Below are 16,946 nucleotides of genomic sequence, written 5' to 3' on the forward strand. Positions count from 1 at the left end.
GGCAGCCTCCATGCTCATTTTTAAAGTATGTGTTTTATGAAAAATTTTTTTTCCTTGTATTTTATTTTATTTTTTTCTTCAACATATGAAATTTATTGTCAAATTGGTTTCCATACAACACCCAGTGCTCATCCCAAAAGGTGCCCTCCTCAATACCCATCACCCTCCCACCCCCCCATCAACCCTCAGTTTGTTCTCAGTTTTTAACAGTCTCTTATGCTTTGGCTCTCTCCCACTCTAACCTCCTTTTTTTTTTTTTCCTTCCCCTCCCCCATGGGTTTCTGTTAAGTTTCTCAGGATCGACATAAGAGTGAAAGCATATGGTATCTGTCTTTCTCTGTATGGCTTATTTCACTTAGCATCACACTCTCCAGTTCCATCCACGTTGCTACAAAGGGCCATATTTCATTCTTTCTCATTGCCACGTAGTACTCCATTGTGTATATAAACCACAATTTCTTTATCCATTCATCAGTTGATGGACATTTAGGCTCTTTCCACAATTTGGCTATTGTTGAGAGTGCTGCTATAAACATTGGGGTGCAAGTGCCCCTATGCATCAGTACTCCTGTAGCCCTTGGGTAAATTCCTAGCAGTGCTATTGCTGGGTCATAGGGTAGGTCTGTTTTTAATTTTTTGAGGAACTTCCACACGAAAATTCTTAAAACAGCTATGTACAAATAAAATCTTATAAGAAATTGACCTCATTAGTTTTCTCATCTAGACCAATCAACAGTGGCACATGCTTTACCATAAGCATGTTATTGGTACAAGAAAAATAGGAGCTCTTTTTTAAAAAATCTTGCATTTTTGATGGGCTTAGTTTTTTTTTTTTTTTTAAGTTTATTTACTTATTTATTTAGAGAGAGCGTGTGAGCAGGGGAGGGGCAGGAGAGAGAGGGAGAGGGAGAATCCCAAGCAGGCCCTGTGCTGTCAGTGTGGAGCTCGAACCCATGAACCCCATGAGATCATGACCTGAACTGAAACCAAGACTTGGATTCTTAACGGACTTGAGCCACCCAGGTGCTCCCGATGGGCTTAGTTTTCTATCCAAATCTACCAGTTCTATTTCTAAAATAATCGCTGAGAAGTAAAACTTAAGCTTGTAAAGTTTCAAAGACTTTTACATATCTTTGCTAACAGATGAGTGTCTTATTATTTTTTTAAATGTGAATCATTCATATTTTCTCCTGGCTTCATTTTTGTAATGTTTTAAAATACTGTCCATCGGGTCTGCATTTTTTAAGGTGCTGATGATAAGGTGCTGATGCAGGAAGTAAAAAGGCGTTGTCACTGCTTTAAGATTGAAATGGACCAAGGACTTTTCTCAGTAATGTTCCTTCTGTCCATAAAAGTATTTTCTCCTTTTATTCAGAGGTAGTTTTGGTGCTGATTGTTATTGCTTTGACTTGCATAAGTGAAAGTGGCCTTGATTTCTTGTACTTTTTCCTCTTTGTATTAAAAACCAGGAAAGCGGTTATTTCTCAGGAATCAAAGGGGTGGCTGACCAAAAGGTTTGTCCAGGTGTGCCAACAAGGATACGGGCACTCTGTGAGTCCTGCATCCCCTGGGGACTCACCTAAGCCATGGCCCTCCAGTCTTACTAGACGCTTAGTGTGGCTGCAAAAGCTTGGCCTGTATGCAGGGGAGGCTAGAAACATACCAGTGTTTCCCTCTAGCTTGCTTGGTGTGGCCAAAAAGGTTTGGATCGCAATCTTAATTATACTCAGTAGCCAAATATGTTTCTAAGTTTGATTAACTGAACACAAAGCCTTTTTATGTTTTCGTGACTGAGCAATACGGATGGACAGTTTGGGTGACGATTTGGGTCTGTTCCTCACTGGTGCTCTGTGGGCATCGTGGATCAGCTGCGACCCTACTCCTATGCCGCTTTGCTCCAGGCCCCACTGATGAAAGCAGCCCCTTCCCGGGGCGTTTCTGGCTAAGTGGCAGAGGGGAAGGACATGTAAAAATGTGTGCCTTGGTGCTCAGGATTTTCAGAAATGACACATCCCACTTCCATACATGTGTCCCCAGTCAAAGCAAGCCCTGGGCCCCTAACATCTAATAGGGCAAGAGTATATAATGTGTGGTCTACACAAAAGGTCTTCACAGGGAGGTGAAGGCACTCTATGTTTTGGAAACTAGCAAAAGTCTCAGAGGAGTTCAGTCAGAATGATAAAGACAGGAACTAAGTGTCAGTGTTAACACAAAGATGAGATTTGACAGAGGAGTGGGATCAGACCTCATAATTGATTACTTAGCAGCAGCAATGGAGACAGAAGAATTAAGCATTAATTCCGGATGTATGGCCTGGTAATGGCATTCACCAAGGAGCCGGATTAAGGGTTCAGTCTTGGACATGGGGAGGTTGACGTGCCATCCGGGAAGAGGTGTTCGTTAGGTCTTACTGGCGTGTAGTTGAGGAGGGACACCATGGCTGGGGAGATAGTGGATTCACCTGCCTGAAAGGGAGAGGCGGGCTGAATGAGATGTGTGATGCGAGGGTGTCCGGGGGAGCGCTGGGGGTGGATGCCCTGGGCAGCACCTTCCGGCCTCAGTGGCAGCATTTGTGCGGCACACTGAGTAAGTAGAGCAGGTGGCTGGGCTGCACGGCCCGTCAGCCCGGGCAGATGAGCATCCCAGCAGGCCTGGTGCCGTGGTGGGGGGCGGCCACAAGACAGGGATGTGGGCACGGTCATTCTCACGGGACAAGAAGAGGAAAGAGGGAGTTGTCAAAAGGGAGGTGAGGTCGACGACGAGGGCTACAGAAGGCTGTGCGCGGGGAAAACCACAAGGTGCCCTCTGGGTTGGGCGGCCGGTGAGTCCCTGATGAACCACAGGAGAGGTGCTTCGTTGGCCTGGCGGGGATGGAAGCCAGATTTCAGTGAGATGAGGGGTAAAAATAGACGATGAGTACTGACAGCTTAAGATTGTGTCTGTAAAGAGGATCGGAGACGGTGGTGGTAGAGGTGATCCTAAGGTTGAGGGAGGATTGTTTTAGGATAAATGCAGTGTGAGCCCTTTTAAATGCTAAGGAGCAAGAACCAATGGAAAAGGCAAGGTGAAGAATCAAAAGGTGTGGGTTCAGGTGATGTGTGAAATGAGAAGGTGAGGGGATGGGATCCAAAGCCCAGCCTGGCAGAAGGAGGAGTTACGGAGGAGGAAGGAGGGGCTCGCCCTGGGTGGCGAGCAGCAGGCAGGTGATGGTGGGAAAATGTGTTATCCCTTTGTTACGTTTCCCTGAGCTGGAGGAACTTCCTTTAACATTTTTTGGTAGTAGAGGTCTGCTGGTGACAAAGTCTCTTAGCTTTTCTTTGTCTGAAATGTCTTTATTTTGCTTTCTTCATGGAAGGAAGTTCCAGGTTGACAGGTTTTTTTTGTTTATTTAGCACTTTGAATCTGTGCTTTGTTGTTGTCTTCCTCTAAAGAGTACTGAGTTTTGTTTTTGCTTTTGTTTTTGTGGTAGACCGTTAATGTCCTTGTGCATCATTTGATCCTTTGGAAACTTGTTTTTATGCTTTGTTAGGGTGGTTTAGAGTAGCTTTTATTCTGGCGCTAGTAATGCTTAGCCCTATTTTTATTTTATTTTATTTTATTTTAATTTTTTTTAACGTTTATTTTCTTGAGACAGAGAGAGAGAGAGAGACAGAGCATGAGTGGGGGAGGGGCAGAGAGCAAGGGAGACACAGAATCAAAGAGCCCGACACGGGGCTCAAACTCACGGACCGTGAGATCATGACCTGAGCCGAAGTCTGACGCCCAACCGACTGAGCCACCCAGGCGCCCCAACGCTGTTTTTAGATGTGGCTTTCTAGGGTCTCTACTGATTGCTCAGAGAAGCCTCTTGACTCTGGTTAGTGAGAACTGCAGCATCTCCCAGCCCTGAGTGGGTTCTGGTGGTGGTCAGCTTCCAGCTCTCTGTCTGGTGTTGTGTCTTCTCTGGCTTCATGGAGCCCTGCCCTCTGTGCACAGCTTGGTATTCAGCCAGAGATGAGGGGACAGCTCTTCCTCGGGGTGGCTGCCTCTTGGGAATTTGACCCCCCGAATCCCAGCCGCCTCTCCCTCCCCAGCCTCCACTCTGTCTCTTCGAGTCCCGGAGATGTCTGTGTTCTCTCTGGGCTCCTTCCTCCTACTGCACCAGGGTCTTGCAGATGCTTCCAGATGGAAAGCCAGGCCTATTGAAGGCTCACCTTGTTTGTTTCTCTTTGTTAGGGAATTACAGTCACTGCCTGTTGTCTGGTGTTTTGTCCAGAGAGCTGGTGTGGTACCAATTACTCCATTAGATCAAGAATGAAAATCTGTTTCTAAATGTATAGAAGTATTAGGTTTCTAAAAATCTTGACTGTAGGCTTCCTATTTGGTAAAACTACAAAGGTAAGCAACTGATGGTAGCTTACCATCGGTAGACTTCCAGACTTTGGATTGGGCCAAGAATTCGCAGTGCATTGCCACTCCACAAGAAATTCTGTGTGGTGCTTGGGCATACCTGCATTAGAACAGATCAGGCCATTTGGGACTCCTGCTAAAAATAAGATTCCTGGGCCCTTCCCTAAATCTGCCATATTAAGATCAGTATAATTTCTGTGTGTTTTAATCAATGTGAATAGACTTTGTTCACCAAAGTATGAGAATCATTGTTTTTGTATAGACCCTCTTGCGCAGTAGCCAGTAAAACAGCTGCCTGACGATGTTAAGGCTCTAAGTCCGTAAGCACTGAGTGTTTGTAAGGATATGACACGAGGTGGTCTCATCAGTCACTGCAGATGAAAGTATCAGTTGGTCAGGCACCCTGGGGATCCAGTCGCCTAGAAGTGACGCATAGCCTCCAACCCATCAATTGTGTGTCTGGCTCTGGGTGCAGGGAGACGACTGGGACATCACGGAGCCTGTCGCAAACAGCGTATCAGCAGTAGCAGGGATAGCCAGCTCTAGGAGCCTGGGTGTGTAATGTGTAATATATTCACTGTTTGATAGTTGAGTTCTGTAGTCTACAGTATGTATCGTATACTAGAGGAACTGAATACTATTCAGTGACAAATGGAAGAATTAGAGCCGTTTGTAGCCATATGGGTGAATTACGGAAATACAGTATTTCCGAGGAATACTGGGGCCCAGGACGCAGACGACAGAACAGTGCATCTGTCGTCTTGCTATTTAGATGCAAGGTTGTGAAAAACCTACAAAAGGAATGCAGGGAATGTGTAGGAATGGTGAGCACTGACTGGGGGAGGGGAGGAAGCAGGTGATGGGGGGGGACACACGTGGGGCTCTAACCACATTTGCAATCCCTGAGCTGAGTATATGAACACAGGGGTTTTGTAAGAGTACACTTCGTACCTTTCTGTGTATCCAAAATATTTCACCCTGCATTTCTTTTAGAGAATTGACGACCAGCCGGGGCGTCTCATTTAATTGTTTTAATCACCCTCCTGGTAATAAAGTTCTTCATTAGTTATAATCTAAATTTTTTTCTTTCACCTTGGTTTTAAAATGTCTTGCCCCTTTTATCCTCGGGAGAAGTTGTGACATTCCTGGTCATGTCACTCTCCTGTTTTTATTCATTTGAAGTGGTCCCCCAAGTCACTCTTGATAGGAATGGTGCTGTCTGTTCTAACTCCCTGTTAACTCATCTGTTCAGGTGTCTGAAAATCTCATGCTTTGTCCTCCCCGCAGGTATTCACAACCTTGTCGGTGACCAAGCGCTCTGGGGGAAGCATCCTCCAGGCTGGCTGCTGAGGTTAAGCCCCAGTGCGGATGCTGTTGCCGACACTCCAAGCCACTGCTGTGTTAACTTGCCCAAGTCCAAGGTGCAGATTTTAGGAAGGGTTTTGTGCTTTGGCACCTGCGTGTCCCGCGCTGGTGGCACCCAAGGCCCCCTTGGATCTCTCGGGTAGAAGGTGGTGGATGGAAGGCAGACAGCGTCGCACTGGGGTCACCGTGACGGACTGGAGCTGACACTCGGCAGCGCATCGGAGGGCGCGTCCATGAAGTCACCGGCCCCAAGCCCCCGCGGTGGGCGGTGATGGAACAAGTGCCGAGCAGTTTTAGCGCGACCTCTCCGTTCTGGATTTGCTTATTCTCATTGTTCAGCTTTCTCATGTTGATTACTTTCTTCTTTTTTTTCCTCCAAGGTGTACGTGATTTCTAGAGATGAGAAACGTTAGCAGTCGATTTTTGTCCAAAAGCAAGTCTGGTCTAGAGTGTGCAAGTAAGGTGCCTCGCGCATGAGAGGCCCTCGGAGGCTGCATAGGCTTGTCCCGTGAGAGAGAACGGTCCCGGGAGCCAAGTGTCCTGTTTTATGTGACTCGCCTGTTGAGCAGGGTCTCCCCTGATGAGTTCCGTGTCCACCAACGAGTACATTTATGATTGAATCTGGCCAAATTTGCCCCATGTGCCACATCACCAGTTGTGAGGTGATGGCCCCTTGGCCAGCCCGTCTCAGGTGACGTTCCCCGGGGTGGAACTTGTAGCATGTTCCTACCAGTACTCATCTTGGAGGCAGAGGTACACCTTAGATGGGGAAAAACAATAAATGTTTTCCTTTACTTGGTTTATTGTGTGTTGGTCAAAGTGAGCTCTTTTGCAATAAGAAACATTTAATTTGTGTAAAACTGGTTTTGTTGTTGTTGTTGTAACTTTAGCTTTAAGTTAAACACACAAGTATCACGGCCTTACTTTTCACACGTGCTATATGTATCTGTCCCTTCCTAAGAACCACATTCATAGGAAAATAGGTCTTCCCACACTTAGGATTTAACTCTTCTGTGGTGATCGTTTTTTTAAGGAAGCTATTAATATCATAAGTTATTATTTTTGAACACAGGTGGATGTGAAGGATTTTCACTGAAAAACCGAATGGTTTTGCCTTTTTCTGTTGAATGGATGACCGTTGCTGGCAGAATGGTGGCAGTTTTTGCACTCCGTTAGCTTTCCAACTCGTCTTGTTACCAAGAGGGATTGACTCTGCAGCTGTAGATTTCTGCGTGAATGTGCTGACTGTCCCAGGATTACGTGGAGGCCACCTTGTCTTTCTCTGAGTTGGCTTTTAAACGTGTGCTGTGGCCACCGGGCCTCCCGTCCGCAGGCCCTCCGGCCCCTCTGTCAGCTCTCCCCTCTGCGTGTATTCCAGAGGCAACCCCGAATGCTTGGTTCAAAGTACATTTCTTGGTCACCTCAGGGACCTTCTGCGCCTGCCTGGCTCTTAGTCAGCAGAGCGCCTGCGCCTGCCCCCCAGGGCGCTGCCTCCCGCCCTTACCCCTGCAGTGCTGTGAAGAAGGTGGGAAGGGACAAAGAGGGGAGTTGAGGCAGTTGACTGTGTTCGGTTTTATTTATTTTTTTAACCTTTTTTTTTTTTTTTTCTCCAAGCCTGCCCGTCTCTGAAGTTAGAACAATAGGCAGTATGATTTTCGTGCCTGATCATGTTGTGATTCTCTCTTCTTAGTGGGATGGAATGTTCTGTCCCCCCAAGAAGGATTACACTTTATATATAGATTTGTCTTGTTTAGATTCTATAATTGCCCACTGTACTGAGATTCCTATTAAATTCCATGTATTTTTGTTACGTATCTTCTGGGAAAAACAGACAATGTGAAACATTAAAAGGTATTAATATCCACCCTGTGTGCCTTCTTATTGAATGGTGGTGTCGCGGTTCTTTGCCGGATAGAGTTCAGGTTCTGCGTCGATGACGACGAGAACTAGCTGCTGAGATTTACGTGGTAGAGCTGTTGGCTCTTCCGATTCCATCCTCCAGCTTACTTGAGGTCGTGATCTTTAGAGCGGCACCAGCCCCCCACCCCGCCGCCCCCAACCACACTCAGGCGCACTCTCTCTCGGTCCCAGCACTTCGTACGTCCGCAGCTACGTACCCCTGTTACCTCCCCACACGGCCGCGTGCGGGTCTGTGATCCTTCCTCTCCGGTCCGAGCCGTCCTTGGGTACGGATCCACTGGTTATGACCATTCCGGCTTCTGGCCGTGTCTGGCACACGGTAGGTGTTCAGGGCTCAGTTGATTCGCTCACGTGCACCTGATTTTCTTACGCATCAGTTGTTAAGCAGAAATGTCTATTTTGTGTTAACCCGGGCCGAAACCTTTCCAAAACGTCTGTTCCATCCCGGGCGATGGCCAAGGGCTGACAGCATCAGCCCGGTGCGCGCTTGCCGCAGCACGTGCCAGGCCCTGTGTCCTGACCCACTCTGGCTGTCCTCATCCTTCGTCCTCCAACAGCTCTGCCAGGAAGTACTCCCGGACCCACCCATTTATAGATGGAGAAACAGCCCCCGGTTGGAATCCTCGCTCAGGATTACACTGCTGCTTAGTGACGCAGCAAGTGTCCGGACCCAGAGCTAGGTCTGTGACGTCACAGGCCCAGCCTCTTCGCCGCCTTTCCGTACTTCCTCCCCTCCATCTGTGACTCCTGCGAGCTCTCGGGGCTGCGGAGTCCGTTCCCGGGGCCCCTCTCTTCTCGCACGCCGTTGCACAGTGTTGTCGGCACAGTTAATACATACTCTGAGGTGTGTTAGCGCTTTTCCTGACTGGTCTCTACGCTGCCAGTTTATTTCCACTCTTTGTAGAGCCAGGATTTCCTTGCTCAGACTTCCCTTGCCCCAAGCCCTCAGGGTCTATCGGGGGCCTCTAAATAGGCACATAGTCCCCTGGCGGACACAGGGCCTGTCACCTGCACCTGTGACCTCTGCTTTCCCTTGCCCCTTCTGGTCACACCTGCTCTGTGCTCCACATACACTCGACTCCTGACCTCCCTGCTCTGGACCGCCTCCATCGAGGCTTCCCTACATGCACTCGGCGGTACTCTGTGTTCTCTCAAGAGCACTTTGAATTACTCTGCGTGGAGACTGGCGTATGTGTCTTCTCTGTCTCTGGCTCTAGATAATCAGGGTTCTTCCCCTCTGTCGGCCCCCCACCCCGCCCCCCAGCTTCTAGCCCAAGGCCTGCAAGAGGCTTGGCTGATGGAGCCTCTTACGCCCGGCTCAGGACCTATCCGACAAGGCCACTTTAGGGAGCCTGTTAATCTCTCCTCTTACCTCAGCAACCTTTGATTCTCATGTTAGTGAGAGCTGAAGAGGCGGACCGTGAAACCGTCCACCTCAGCAGGGAGGAGAAAATGAAACTGCTTTGAGAAACCATTGCATTCCACCTACACCGCACATTTTGAGTCTGACGGCATCGGATGTTGGCAAAGGTGTGGAGCGAATCGAGCGCTTGCTTACTGCTGGCAGGAGTGTAAATGAACCGGTACAGCCACTTTGGAAGACAGTTTGACGTTAGTACGAGGTGAAGGCTGCACAGCCTGGTGCCCGGCTCTTCCACGCTCAGATACACAGCCAGCGCAGTAGGCGCGTACGGGGATCCGTGGCGCCGTGAGGAACAGCAAACAGCAAAACCTGGAAGCAGCCCCCGTAGCCATCAGATGAGGATGGACACACGAATCCACGCAAGAAGACTGGAGCAGCCGTGGCAAGATCTAGAACACGAGGGATCGGTCTAAAGCAGTGCTGAGTGAGAAAGTCACAGAGGAATACGTACGGTGATTCCATTGCGTAAACAAACAGGCAGAACTAGGCAGTGTGTGTGTGTGTGAGAGAGAGAGAGAGACGGACAGACAGACAGACAGACAGAAAATTGGCATAGAACCGTAAGGGAAAGCAAGAGAATGACAGTTGAAAATGAAGGATCCAGAGTGTAAGCTGCTCGTTACCAACTTAGAGTGGAGGATGGGGTCACTAAGCGGCCGCTAGGAACCAAAGGTCCCTTTCCTAACCCCGCTGGAGCACTTCTGCGTCTGTTGTGTCATTATTTATGGTTTTTAGGGATGTTCCTTTGTGTCTACACAGCACTTCTTTCAAGCGGCTTTAAAAGGGGAGGGGGGCAGCTCGCAAGGTTAGCCGACTGAGAGGGAGCCGGCACCGTCTCCGAGGAGGTTTCGCACGCAGAGCTAGGAGACCAGGGTCTGAGGAGAGAGAACCCAGACATACGTCCTTCTCTTGTGTTTCTCAGATGCCGTGTTGTTGTTTTTTTGTTGTTGTTGTTGTTTTACAAATTGAGGGTCTGTGGCGACCCTTCATAATATTGGTGCCATTTTCCCAACAGCATCTGCTCACTTTGTGTCCCATTTTGGTAATTCCGGCAATATTTCCAACTTTCTCATTCTTCTGTTTGTGACAGTGATCTGTCATCTGATGTTACGACTGTAATTAGGGGCCACCACGAACTGCTCCCGACCAACTGGCCATTCCCCTGTCTCTCTCCCTCCTCTTCTGTGAGACACAGAAATATTGAAATGAGGCCAATTAATAACCCCACAGCGACCTCTGCATGTTCAAGTGGAAGGGAGAGTCTGTCTGTCACTTTAAATCAAAAACTGGAAATGAGTCAGCCTGGTGAGGAAGGCATGGCAAAAACCACGACGGGCCCCAAACAGAGCCTCTTGATCCAGTTAGCCAAGCTGTGAACACGACGAGTTCGTGGAGGCAAGAAAAGTGCCACTCCGGGGAACACGTGAGTGACGAGAAAGCAAAACAGCCTTCCTGCTGATACGGGGAAAGTGTGAGCGGTCTGGATGGAAGAACAGAGCGGTCACAACATCCCCCTTAGGCCGAAACCTGACCCAGCGCAGGGCCCTGAGTCTCTCCCGTCCCGTCCTGTGAAGGCTCAGAGAGGTGAGAAAGCTGCAGAAGAAAGGTTGGCTCATGAGGTCTGTAGGAAGAAGCCGTTCCTATCACATAGAAACAAGCAAAGTGGTTTCTTGAGCTGGAATCTACTCCTGGTGAAGATGCTGTGAAAGTGTTCAAGTGTCAAAGGACTTAGAATTTCACATACACTTAGTTAGTAATACAGTGGCCGAGTCTGAGAGAATGGGCTCCCCCAATTTTGGAAGAAGTTCTGCTGTGGGTAAAATGCTGTCAGACAAGCATCGCATGCTACAGAGAAGTCGTTTGTGAAGGCAAGAGTCGGTCAACGCAACAGACTTCACTGTTGTCTTATTTTAAGACACTGCCACAGTCACCCCAGCCCCCCACAGCCGGCGCCCGGAGCAGTCAGCAGCCGTCAACATCGAGGCAAGACCCCCGCCAGCAAAAAGATGATGACTCACAGCTCAGATGATGGCCGTTCTATTTTATATTCTTTTAATTTTTAAAAATGTTTTTATTTTTGAGAGAGAGAGCACACAAGCAGGGGAGGGGCAGAGAGAGAGAGGGAGACACAGAATGCGAAGCAGGCTCCAGGCCCTGAGCTATCAGCACAGAGCCCGACGCGGGGCTCGAACTCACGAACCATGAGATCATGACCTGAGCCGAGGTTGGACATCCAACTGACTGAGCCACCCAGGAGCCCCAATGGCTATTTTATTTTATTAATAAAGTGTTTTTAAAGTTAGCTATATACTTTTTTCCCCTGACATAATGCTACTGCACACAAGAAGCTATAGTTTAGCATGAGCATAACTTAATGTACCAAGAAACCAAAATACGTATTGACTCCCTTTATTCTGACACTGTATCACTGGAACTGGACCGGCAGTGTCTCTGAGGTGTGCCCAAACGGCAGAAGGCCTTTCCTGACCTTCACTCACCACGATTGCATCCTTGATCTGAGATCCAGGAGTCGGCTGAACATAAACTTGAGTTTTGGGGTCACTTGTGGCACAGCAGTAGACGATGGGAGCCGAAGAGCGAGGTCAGAGAACAGGCAGGCCAGGTCTCTTCCCTAAACCCACTTTAAATCAGAGCACTCAACTCTGAACATTTCATAAGATTTTATGTAGAAAAAGAAAAGAGCTTTTGTTTTGTTTTTTTCTTCGAGTTTGTGAATTTGAAATTCCACTGCAAGAAAGCAGGATTTTACTGCAGGATGTTTCCTGCTAATGCCCTATAGCTCTGACACCATCCACTGCCCTCTGGGCACTCCTTGGGGGGGGTCTCACAAGGAGCAGAGCAGAGCAGGGATGGGGCGCTTCTGGATCTTCTGGCCGTCTGCGAGTGCCCGCCCCCCACCCCATGACCAGCCTTATGACAGTCGTTTGTCCGTCAGGTACTATTTCATAGTATAGAGATTGGAAAGGGAGGTCAGCTCCTCTGAGTCCAGTTACAGGTGCAGAAACAGAGCCAGACGTGAAGCTGCCTCCTCGACATCAAGGTCAGGGGCGAACAGGTGTAAACGGAGCCGCGACCAGAAGCCATCCTGGCTTGCAGCTGTGTGCCTTTGCACAGCACAATACCGCTTGGTTCCTGCCACCATCTCCTTTGTAGATTGTCCCACATGCTTAAAAACACCAGCCACGCAAGCACACTGTCGACTGCCATGAAAATGAAGGCAGGAAAGCACGTGCTGACTCTGAAAAAGCCGATAGGTAAGCAGGTCCTTGGCCCTGCGGTCGGCACACAGTAGGTGTGCGGGAGTGCATGGCGACTGGCCGGCGGTGAGGTGTGGGGAGCCTGTGGGGTTGGCTGCCCCGCGGGGATGATGGGGATTCCCTCTTGTATGTCAGGGAAATGCGGTGGGGCCTGCCCAATAACTGCAAAAGCAAGCACCCTGGGTGAGTGTTGGCTAAATGAATGAAGAGACAGGAGGCCAGATTGTGGATCGCTCCTTCCATCCGAGGCACAGTGGTTACGAGGTGAATAAACACCATGATGGTTAGTTTATGTGTCATCTTGACTGGATCAGGGGATACCCAGATATCTGGCTAAACACTACCTCTGGGCGTGTGTGCGTGAGGGTGTTTCTGAAGGAAATTAGCATCGAATCAGTGGGCCAAGTAAAGACGTTTGCTCTCCCCAGTGTGGGTGGGCACCATCCAATCCACTGAGGGCCTTAATAGAAGAAAGAATTTGGCTTGTCCTACCTGATTGCTTGAGCTGGGATATTTATCTACCCTTGGTGCTCCTGGATCTCAGACCCTTGGACTCAGACTGAGTCTGAGCTGGGAGCCACTAGCTTTCCTGGATCTCTCCAGCTTGCAGACGGCAGATCGCGAGACTTCTCAGCCTCTGTAATTGCATGAATCAATTTCTTATAATAAATCTTTTCCTATACATATATCCTATTGGCCTAGTTTCTCTAGAGAACTCTAAAACTCTGAAGGTGTGTGTGGTCAGGGAGGGCGGGTGAATGCACATAGTTACTCCTTCATTTCTTTTTTAAAAAATGCTATGAATGGGGCGCCTGGGTGGCTTAGTCAGTTAAGCATCCGACTCTTGGTTTCAGCTCAGGTCATGATCTCAGTTCTGTGGGTTCGAGCCCCGCATCAGGCATTGCCCTGGCGGTGTGGAGCCAGCTTGGGACTCTCTCTCCCCTCTTTCTCTGTCTCTCCCTAGCTCGTGCTGTCTCACTCTCTCTCAAAATAAATAAACTTTAAAAAATTCTTTAAAACAAAATGCTATGCAGCACGCCTGAGTGGCTCAGTTGTTAAGCATCTGACTTTGGCTAAAGTCAGGATCTCATGGTTCGTGAGTTTGAGTACCATATTGGGGGAGCTTGAGCCCTGCTTCTCTCTCTCCCTTTCTCTCCTCCTCTCTGCCCCTCGCTCGCACACGCTCTCTCTTTTAAAAAAAATGCTATGCAGGCAGGAGAATTCAGCAGTGAACAAAAACATCAATAATTCTTCACACCATAGTGGAGGGAAACAGGCAAAAATAACAAGTCAAATGTATGGAATGTGAGCTGGTGTTAAATGCCATGGAGAAAAATCTAAGCAGGGAAAGAGATAGGGGTGTGGATCCCAGGGAAACAGAAAACGGAAGATGGGAAGGCAGAGAGGGGAGTTGTAAGTAGCCTGTGGAAGATTCCAAGCGCTGGCCAGTGCTTTGGGACGCATTCTGGGGCCGGAGCCGGGATGGGGGTGAGGTGAGTGAGGCCTGCTCACTGAAGGCCTCCTAAGAGCGGGATCAGCCCTTGCACAGCTCTGGGAATTGAGTTCTGCCCTCTGGGCTCCACATGCTTCTCACCCTGGTCCCGAGCACCTGATGGGCAGTCGGCTTTGGGCCGGTTGACATCCTGCCCCAGCCCTGACCAAGGCAGCACGGTTAGAATCTCAGCTGTGCCAACCGCTGGGCCAAGTTATCTGCGCTCAGCCTCGCTCAGTTCCCTCCTCGGTAAAATGGGGCTGTTAACTTGTACCTTCCGAGGATGTCTGCGAGCGTTTAAGAAGTTGAAAAACAGAAAGCACTTAGAATATAACCTTACTGTGTGGAGAGCAGGCATATGGCAACATTGACGGTTGTTATTACATGATTCGGTCGGAGTGAAGAGTGGAAAAGAGGTCGGAGAAACAGATGCGTAGGCAGCTCCAAGTCAGAGCAAGAGACGGAGGGAGCCTGGAAAGGGCAGTTGCCGTGGAGAAGGTGGGGTGGTAAGTATGGAGAGAAGAGCAGCAAACCCGATTGTGACACGGCCGTGTGTCATTCCACAGTTACGTATGAATTCCCTACTGTGTGTTTGGAATTGTGCTCAGAACTGGCTTGATGGGAAAGCCAGGGTAAGTTCAGTCTCCCCAGACAGACTCCGGGGAACACAGGAGACGGGCACACGGCGGCCTCAGCTCAGTCCCCAGCTTCCAGCGGGCACTTCGACAAAACAAGCCTAAAGCAGCTCATCCGTTGGCCTGGAAGGACTCCCAGGTGACTTAGGGGCTGTAGGTCTAGCGATGGGATTTGGGCTGTGTCCCCAGCAGGGCTTTAGACCTTTTAAAAAATGCTTCAAAACATGAAGGAAAAAAGTTAACACAGGAAAACTGCAATGGCAAAATCTTTTATTTATTTATATTTTTTAAAAATAAATTTTAGTGTTGGGGTGCCTGGGTGTCTCAGTCGGTTGGGCGGCCGACTACAGCTCAGGTCATGATCGCTCAGTCTGTAAGTTCGAGCCCCGCATCGAGTTCAGAGCCTGGAGCCTGCTTCCGAATCTGTGTCTCCCTCTCTCTCTGCCCCTTCCCTGCTTGCTCTCTGTCTCTGTCTCTCTCTCAAAAATGATAAAAACATTAACAAAAATTTTAGTGTTTATTTTTGAAAGAGAGCGAGAGAGAGAGAGTGCGAGCAGGGGAGGGGCAGAGAGAGGGAGGGAGACACAGAATCTGAAGCAGGCTCCAGGCTCTGAGCTGTCAGCACAGAGCCCAACACGGGGCTTGAACTCACAAGCCATGAGATCATGACCTGAGCTGAAGTAGGACGCTTAACCGACTGAGCCACCCAGGTGCCCCTCAATGGAGAAATCTTTAAATGTCTACCTAACATGATCTCAACTAATCAAATGCAATTGAATCTGGCTCCCATATACTTGTAAACGTTATAGTTCATATGGCTGGGATGATGTGGGGGGCAACGTGCTAATACGAGTGTGTAGGAGAACAAAGACCTCAAAACGGCCCCAGAGGAGATGCTCCAAAGAGACATTATTGATGGAAACTTCAGGCAAGGAGAACAAAAGCACTGCACATGCAAGGCACTTTATGTGCAGCGGTTTGATGAACCCTTGTAAGAACCCTCGGAACTGTTGTACCCATTTTTCGGGTGAGAAAGATGCGGCTCAGAGTCAAGCATCCACTCATCAGTCCAAACTCACGGGGATGTGAGGTAGCACAAAGAGAAGGTGTGCCCCCTGGTGTTCATCTGTGTGAACAGCAGGCTGCCGCTTCCGCCTCCCACTTCTAATCCATTACTTTTTTTGGAACACAAACTATTCAGCTGAGTGAATAAGCCCGCTGAGCTAAAAAAGTTACAGGACTTGCACATCAAGAGGGCAGGACATACAGCTGGGCAGACAATGCTGGGAAAACTCCATCAGTACTTGTGTGACTGTCAAACAGGATCCGTGTCTAACACCCTGTAACAAAGGTAGCCTCGAAACAGACCTAAATGCATGCGTGTGGCACAAACATCAACTGTGTACGGTAACATAGGAAAATACGTCGGTGACCCGGAGGTGGGGACGGACTGCTAAACCGTGGTCTGAAAGCATGGACCGTGAGGCAGAAACATCGAATGGACCGACAGTGTCACAGGTTCTGACCCAACAGACCACCATGGACAAGAGGGAATAAAGACGCACCAAAACTGGGAAAAGACAATCTTAGCGTCTAACACTGACAAGGGACTCCGAGCCAGATGACTCCAAGGAATCCTGCCCAGTCCTCAAGAAGACAGGGCCCCCGAAAGAAAACGGGCAGAGGACGCTGAGCTGGCTGTTCCTTGAAGAGGACAGATGTGCAGGCTCACGAGTGACTAAGAGGTGAATGGAAATGACGGGAGGTCACGTTATCCTCGTAAGATCTGCTGACACCAGAAGCTGATGAAGGCCAAGCGAGGGGACTCTTGGGCTGTGCCGATGTGTTTACCCCACCACCCGGCCGTCCTGTCCCCCCGAGGCACCAGCCCCAGAGAGCTCGTATGTGTGCGTCAGGGAGCGAGCCTGCCGCTGTCTACTGGAGCGTCATTCGGGGCATCAGGAAGCTGGGCCCGGTCCCAATGTCTCTCACTGGGGGACGGCTGGATGGGCTGCGGTGGGCGCAGGACAGGGCAGCAGTGTTCCAGATGTGCCGCGACATGGGTCAGAGCAGGAGTGAGTCTGTTTTCAGCATGTGAGGTCCACAGAAGCAAAGGGGCAGTGCTGGGATTCAAGGCCAGGACGGCGACTCTCTGTCTCTTTCTACCCCAGCCCTGCTGCTTCCTGCACACACAGCAGCCTCCAAATGTCCAGGGGAGTCTGTCGGTTGGGTAGGGAGGGTGGGAGAGGGCTGTCACCTGAAAATAACCTCTGAGGGACTGTGAGCCCTGCCACCGTGGAGTGGGGCTTCGAGCCCTTGGTACCGCTCAAGGGTGTAGGGGTGACTCTAGGGTAAGGAGAGCGCTGGGCCAGCAGGAGGGAGACCCAGAAGGAGAGGCCTGTCTGTGCCAAGGGGTCAAGTGCAGAGGCAGGGAGGAAAAGCCC

General features: G+C 49.5%; 1 protein-coding gene across 3 annotated transcripts in view; it reads left to right on the forward strand.

Moving 5' to 3' along the window:
- The window catches only part of TXNRD1 (thioredoxin reductase 1), a 118,152-nt gene that overhangs the window by 80,310 nt on the left and 20,896 nt on the right, over positions 1-16,946 (forward strand). For 2 of the 3 annotated variants that reach the window (XM_053226672.1, XM_027070958.2), the window contains exon 15: positions 5,677-7,618. The exons of the other annotated variant lie outside the window; for it this stretch is intronic. In XM_053226672.1, coding sequence (XP_053082647.1) covers positions 5,677-5,739 — 63 coding nt within the window. In that variant the 3' untranslated portion in view covers positions 5,740-7,618. Of the gene's footprint in view, positions 1-5,676; positions 7,619-16,946 lie in introns of those variants that run through there. 3 annotated transcript variants of the gene reach the window in all.

This window comes from Acinonyx jubatus, chromosome B4, assembly GCF_027475565.1.
Source record: "Acinonyx jubatus isolate Ajub_Pintada_27869175 chromosome B4, VMU_Ajub_asm_v1.0, whole genome shotgun sequence".
Taxonomy (NCBI): Eukaryota; Metazoa; Chordata; class Mammalia; order Carnivora; family Felidae; genus Acinonyx; species Acinonyx jubatus.